Raw genomic sequence first — 7,431 nt, 5'->3', positions numbered from 1 at the left:
CTGTAAAGACTTTCACTGTAAAATGACAGTAAATTACTGACAACTAGCTGTACTGAATCAGCAGTAAATAAGAGTAATGACAGAATGCAAGATGCATAGCAGGTTATTTAATGAAATGTGTTTTAATTAAGAATCTTTAAGTAAGTCTAAAAATCACATGTGGGCTGATATGAACGTCGGTCGGTGTTCTGATAAAAACTACATTTACATTACATTAAAATGTTTTAATAAAAACTTGACTGATCAGTGAGAGATGAGTAGAATCTGGCCTTGAGATTTGTAGAGTGTTTTTAAAGATCTGAAACTGTAAGGAGTAAAAAAAGTTCAATTATTGTAATACTTCAGTACAGATCTTTAAAAGTACATCCTTCAAAGTATATATATATATATATATATATATATATATATATATATATATATATATATATACACACACACACACTATATGGACAGAAGTATGTCTCCATAGACAAACACTGGCAGTAGAGGGTCGCACTGATGAGCTCAGTGACTTTAAACATGACTCTGTTATAGGATGCTGCCTCTGCCACAAGTCAGTTTGTGAGAGTTCTGTCCTGCTAGATCTGCCCCTGTCAACTGTAAGTGCTATTACTGTGAAATGGAAGCAGCTAGTAGCGACAACAGCTCCATTCCTCTATGGGCAGAATGAATAGGATTTTTTTTCGTAAAAATCGCCTCTATCGCCCCCTGTGTTAAATAAACATGTTTAGAACCTGATACCCGATAAGACCACTGGACCCTCTGAATTATGAGGTCGTTAAAGTATTGAAATATGAATATTGCTACATGTGAGCTAAAGCTACTGTGCACTGAATTGACGTCATTAGACTGGCAGCCTCCTTAACCAGGCTTTGGCAGCCTACATTAGCAAGCAAAGTTTATTAATGTAGAGCTCTCTACAACAGGTGTCACAAAGCAGCTTTACAGAAAAATCCAGGTCCGAGCCCCCATGAGCGTCGCCAATGGAGACAGTGGCAGGAAAAACTCCCCAAGAGGAAGAAACACTGAGAGGAACCAAGACTCAGAAGGGGAACCCATCCTCCTCTGGACCACACTGGATAGGAAACAGCGTTAGTATAAAATATTAGAATACAAACCAGGAAAAACAGACGGAGCAATGATTAATTAGACAGTCTGAGTTTCTGCAGCAGCAGCAGGAGGGTCAGTTCATGAGGGTGAGGTTTGCACAGCGTTGCACAGCATGAAGTTCAATGGTGGTCAAACCGGTCCAGAAGGCTGGTGAGCAGTGGCCAGATCAAGGCAGAAGAAGCGACAGCTTTAGACCCACAGGATGGGCAGCTGTTCAACTCGGCACAGAGAGGAAACACACAGAGAGTCAGTTCTGTACAGAGAGACTGACCACAGATTACAGGGTTAACAGAGCAGCAGAGACTCCGGCAGGTCTAGATATTACAGCCTCACTAAGAGGGAGAGACAGACGGTAACAGAGTCATGAGGCTCCCTGAGATGTCGGCGCCCCTCCACTCCACCGTCAGCAAACCTGAGTGAGTGCGCGAGGCAGCGGGACGACAGCACCAACACTCCCAGTTGACCATAATACTCTATGACCATGAACCCCAGATCTGCACCTTTTATCTAACAGGGAAAGCTAATTACCAAAGGCTCCACTAAACAAGTGGGTTTTAGTCTAGACTTAAAGACTGAGGCTGTGTCTGAGTCCCGAACACTGACTGGAAGATTATTCCAAAGCTGGGGGGCTTTGTATGAGAAGCTCCGCCCCCTGATGTAGATTTATTAACTCTAGGTACTAATAGTGAGCAGCACCTTGTGATCTAAGTAGGCGTGATGGTTCATAGTGGGAGAGAAGTTCACTCAGGTACTGAGGGGCGAATTTCCATGTTCAGGGATGAAAAGAGGTCAGAACAGAATCAGCAGGTTTCCCTGCAGTTCTCTGCTCTTCACCTGATACTGAAACACCATAGATCTCTCCTTTTAGCTGGTTTTGAAAAGCTCTACAAACGAACCTGAACTCGGGCTGATCCGGTACAGACTCAGCTTATTGATCACTGCTCACCCTGATAAACTGATTTAGGCTCTCAGAATATCCGCATTATTATTTTAATGCTGGGAACTTTTTTCTCAGGACATTCACCAGCTTTTTGTTCAACTTTTCCCGTTCCACCTTAAGAGGTACAGCAGTCACGTTCTGAACGGCTGCGCCATTTAAGGTGGAAGGGGAAAATTCGAACGAGCAGCCGGAGAAAAAGAAGCTGATTCAGCTTCATGGAGGGTTGAAAGGCCTGATATGAGGAGGTTTCTCTGTTTCCACTGAGTAATATTGACTTATTTCTGCTGTTTCACAGAACCGACAGGTCAGGATTTCGTCCCGTTTACTAATGTTTGTATAGTCACAGCTGCTGCACCATTTAAGGTGGAACGGGAACAGTCAAACAAGAAGCTGCGAAAAAAGAGGCTGAATTCAGCCTCGTAGTTTAATCGTGTTTTTGATACGGAGTTTTAGTTTATCAAAATATCCCACCCAGAGGTTTTATTTACGGGTTTACCTGTAATTCTGCGCTACGGTAGAACATTTCGATAAGGTAGCTCAGCTGGTCACAGCAGCGCCACAGACGCCTTAGTTTAGTGTAGCTTAGTGACATCAGATTGATGCGCAGTAGCTTCAGCTCACATGTAGCACTATTAGTATTGTAGCTCTTTAATGACCTCGTAATTCAGAGGGTCCAGTGGTCTTCGAGAGAAGAATGTTCACAGGACAGAACGGATCCGGTTCTGAACATGGTTATTTAACACAGGGGGCGCTAGAGGCGATTTTTCGAAAACTCTATTCATTCTGGCCATAGAGGAATGGAGCTCAGACCCGGAGTTCCTAATATGGACATAAAGAGGACTACAGAATGACCAGGACTACAGTGGACTGTGCCAAGCGTCGGCTGGAGGGGTGTAAAGCGCCACCACTGGACTCTGGAGCAGTGGAACCGTGTTCTCTGGAGTGACGAATCAGCTTCTCTATCTGTCAGTCTGATGGACGAGTCTGGGTTTGGCGAATGCCAGGAGAACGTTACCTGCCTGACTGCACTGTGCCAGCTGTAGAGTTTGGTGGAGGAGGGATGATGATATGGGGTTGTTTTCAGGGGTTGGTCTAGAACCCTTAGTTCCAGTGAAGGGAAATCGTAATGCTTCAGCACCAAGACATTTTGGACAATTGTACACTTCCAACTTTGTGGAACAGTTTGGGGAAGAACCTTTCCTGTTCCAGCATGACTGAGTCCCAGTGCACAAAGCAGCTCCATAAAGGCCTGACTGGGTGAGTTTGGTGTGGAAGAACTTGACTGGCCCTCACAGAACCCTGACCTCAACCCCATCAAACACCTTTGGGATGAACTAGAACGGAGATTGTGAGCCAGGCCCTCTCGTCCAACATCAGTGTCTGACCTCACAAATACTCTTCTGGATGGATGGACACAAATTCCCACAGACTCTCCAACATCTTGTAGGAAGCTGTTATACACTGACCAGCTACTTCATTAAGTCCACCTCCTGGTATCTACACTTATTGTCCATTTTATCAGCTCCACTGACCATATAGACACTGAGGTGTTTAAAAACTCCAGCAGCACTGCTGTGTCTGATCCACTCAGACCAGCACAACACACACTAACACACCACCACCACCACGTCAGTGTTACTGCAGTGCTGAGAATGATCCACCACCCACATAGTATCTCCTCTGTGAGGGTCCATGGGGGTCCTGACCACTGAAGAACAGGGTAAAAGGGGGCTAACAAAGTATCAGAGAAACAGATGGACTACAGTCTGTAACTGTAGAACTACAAAGTGCACCTATATAGTAAGTGGAGCTGATAAAATGGACAATGAGCGTAGAAACAAGGAGGTGGTTGTAATGAAGTGACCGGTCAGTGTGCGTGTGTGTGTGTGTGCGTGTGTGCGTGTGTGTGCGTGTGTGTGTGTGTGTGTGCGTGCGTGTGTGTGTGTGTGTATAAATGAATGTCTGTGTTTCGGCGCTGAGCTGAATGGTGTTTCTCTCTCTCGTTAACTGTGATGACCGTTTATTGTTTTAGTGTTTTATTGTGCAGCTCAGTGTAAATTCTCTGTAAAGCCGTTAAAGGAGCTGCTGAACAGAAGCGGTTATTAAATAACCTTTACAGTCTGGAAATATGAGCTGTTATAAACTTTGTTCAGTTTCTCTTATGGACTTTGGTAAAATTGTGCATTTCCATCCTGACTAATTTATCCAGACTCCAGAAAATGATGCTGACGCTGACACTTTACAGAGCAAGAATAGATTATAATTCTACTGAATCAGAGTCAGAACTGAAACTCCTCTGGGACTTTAACTGATCTCAGACCTTAGACTCAAATCCTTTTTGCTCTGAGTGACTCTAAACCTTTATTATGATTATTTTATTAAAATTAAATAATAAATTAAATAATAATTTTAAATTTATTAAAACTAATGATGGAACACTACATTCTTTTCACCACTGAAACAATCATAACTCTACCAGACTTTACCAAATGTGTCAGTAGTGACTGTTTCAGTAGTGACTGTTTCAGTAGTGTCTGTTTCAGTAGTGTCTGTTTCAGTAGTGTATGTTTCAGTAGTGACTGTTTCAGTAGCGACTGTTTCAGTAGTGTCTGTTTCAGTAGTGTCTGTTTCAGTAGTGACTGTTTCAGTAGTGTCTGTTTCAGTAGTGACTGTTTCAGTAGTGTCTGTTTCAGTAGTGACTGTCTCAGTAGTGTCTGTTTCAGTAGTGTCTGTTTCAGTAGTGACTGTTTCAGTAGTGTCTGTTTCAATAGTGACTATTTCAGTAGTGTCTTTCAGTAGTGACTGTTTCAGTAGTGACTGTTTCAGTAGTGACTGTTTCAGTAGTGTCTGTTTCAGTAGTGACTGTCTCAGTAGTGAGTGTTTCAGTAGTGACTGTTTCAGTAGTGACTGTTTCAGTAGTGACTGTTTCAGTGACAATTTTAGCTCATTTTGAGCTCAGAAACCCAGCAGTTCAGACCAGCAAACACAGCTTTGAACAGCTGTTCACACAGAAAATCATCATATTTTACATGAAAACACTAAAAAGTGCTGAACTGCAGAAAATATGGCAATTCTTAATGTTCCACACTGACTTTCAGACTTTGGGACTCATTTGCTTCAAAACAATGGGATCTAAAGTCTAAATCCAGCATGTTTCTTTCACACTCTAAACGTGAAGATGCTGCCTATAGAATAATTACAGAAAACATATGATCTTTAGAGGATGAAGCACACAATGGCTTTCGAATAAAGATGGAGGAAAAGATTAAATATTAGATGTTTCTGTTCATATCTTTAAATATTATTTAATGTGCCTTTGCACAATTACTGTTTATTTGTTAAATTTAACACATAAAAAATGTTTTTCCCTAAAATAATGACACATTTTATATTCTATGTTTTCCAGCACATTAAACTCAGCAAATAAATACAACCTGTGTAATAAAATTAGCAGAAAATTGCCATATTTGAGTGTTTCTATAGAGGAACTGTATTGTTAGCTTATTTACACTTACAAAATCAACAACGACATGAAATTATTCTGCGGTTTGGGGGGGGGTGTTACAGGAGGTGGGGGGGTGTCTGAAAACAGAAGCTTGCAGGACACATCTTAGTTGAGCTGAACAGTGTTTTATGAACTTTGAGTGTAAATTATTGAATCATTTCTTAATCTTAATGGAAATGAAATATTTACTGTCCTGTTCATGGATTTATTTATTTATTTATTTATTTATTTCTGCTTGTTTAAATCAGTCGTTCTCAAACTGGGGCTGAAGTTGCGTCTCTTACTCATTTTTATTTTTTCAGTTTATTTACTGTACAGTTTGCTGTCGTTTGTAAACACTGTTAAAGTTTCAGGACGTTCAGTTCACTTTCCAGAACATTAGTCTGTGAACAAACCAACTCATTTACATATATAAACCTGTTCAGCCTGTGGCAGTTCAGCCCCGCCCACCACGCTGAGGTTATAAGGAGTGTTTCAGCTCAGAAGTGTTTTTGAATGAGGTGCAATACACTGCAGCCAATCAGAACAGAGCTCATTTACATATATCAGTCTTAAAGTCACAGCTTGTTTAGTGATGGGATAAACAGAGACTAGAACTGATTTTTTTGGGTCATAAAAACAGTTTAAAAATGTTTAAAAAAGGCCAAAAAAGTGGAAAATAAAGTCCAGGGAAAGTGTGGAATATCAGCCCCTTAAATCCACACGGTCTAAAAAAGTGATGCTCGTTTAAAAATGCTACATTTTACTGAATGATATTAAAATGAAATGTGCAGCCAATCAATGAACGTTTTAATCAGTGTTTCTGACTGATTATGTAGATGTACAGTTATTATTAATTTTTTGTTTTTCTCACCCTTTACTAAACGGGGGTCGGTGGGGGTCCCTCCGATGTGGCCCTGCTAGAGTGAACACCCAGTCCTGTGCAAAAGTTTGTGCACCCCTGGTCAAATTCCCTGTATTTGTTGATGTTCTGAGTGTAAATAGTTACAGATCCTCTACAGAGACTCACGACTGGACACTCTAAATACAGTTACTGTTTATTCACTGAACTTGGGGGGCGAAATGTGGCCTGTGTGAAAGTTATGGCACACTTTATATATGATGTATTTTTCCTGTGTGTTGATTAAATAAACAGATCTAAAATGTTCTTCATTAACACTGAACCTCACTCAGACGCCGGGAGCTGCTGTGGTTGGTTCACGGTCTAATCTTTGGACTCTGGGCAGGCAGTGAAAAGCGGGCGCGTCTGGTGAAGATGCTCAGACTCTGCCGGAGGGGCAGCTGCTGCACACACTGGGCCTCTCTATGGGAATTGTGGGAAGTTAGTAAAGCAATGCAGTTCATTCTGACTCAGTAGAGGTCAGATCACACGTCCAGCGTCTCACACTGTAGGAGTTTGACTGCGACTGAGAGAGCGTTAATTAATTAATTAATCAATCAGTCAGACGTGGAGCGCAGGATGATTGCGCTGCTCTTCACCCTCTGCGCTCTCCTCCACTCCGGTAAGTGCAGCTGGTTTATTCAGTGAATTATGATTAATACACTGTGGCTTATTATTCACAATGTTTAAGCACCGTCTGGTGATTCCAGTGTTTTAGATTCAGATTGTTTTTCAGGTGTGTAAAGTGTTAAAATGGACTCTTTACTGTAAATGAATTATGTAAATTTTTAGTTTGTCTTTATAATTCACACATTTTATGTATTTTACTTTATATGTATATATGTGTGTGTATATATATTCTGTACATTAACTCTTTACGTGTGTGTGACAGTGTTAAGGTTCAGGTCTTATTTAAGCCTCCGTTTTGTGAGATTCATGTGATTTTTATGAGTCTCCTCAAACTGATCGAGTCAAACATTTCCAGTTTGTCCCTTT

At 41.3% G+C, this 7,431-nt stretch overlaps 1 protein-coding gene across 1 annotated transcript in view; it reads left to right on the top strand.

Annotated features, from left to right (window-relative positions):
• The first annotated feature begins 6,800 nt into the window (after window positions 1-6,800).
• Window positions 6,801-7,431, top strand: part of LOC118820470 (macrophage mannose receptor 1) — a 43,119-nt gene continuing 42,488 nt past the window's right edge. Inside the window, exon 1 of the mRNA XM_036588828.1 lies at window positions 6,801-7,057. Within this exon, the coding sequence (XP_036444721.1) occupies window positions 7,015-7,057 (43 nt within the window). The 5' untranslated portion in view covers window positions 6,801-7,014. The remainder of the gene's footprint in view (window positions 7,058-7,431) is intronic.

Source organism: Colossoma macropomum, unplaced genomic scaffold, assembly GCF_904425465.1.
Source record: "Colossoma macropomum unplaced genomic scaffold, Colossoma_macropomum, whole genome shotgun sequence".
NCBI lineage: Eukaryota > Metazoa > Chordata > Actinopteri > Characiformes > Serrasalmidae > Colossoma > Colossoma macropomum.
Note: the sequence above shows the minus strand (reverse complement) of the source record. Positions and strands in the feature narration are given on the sequence as shown.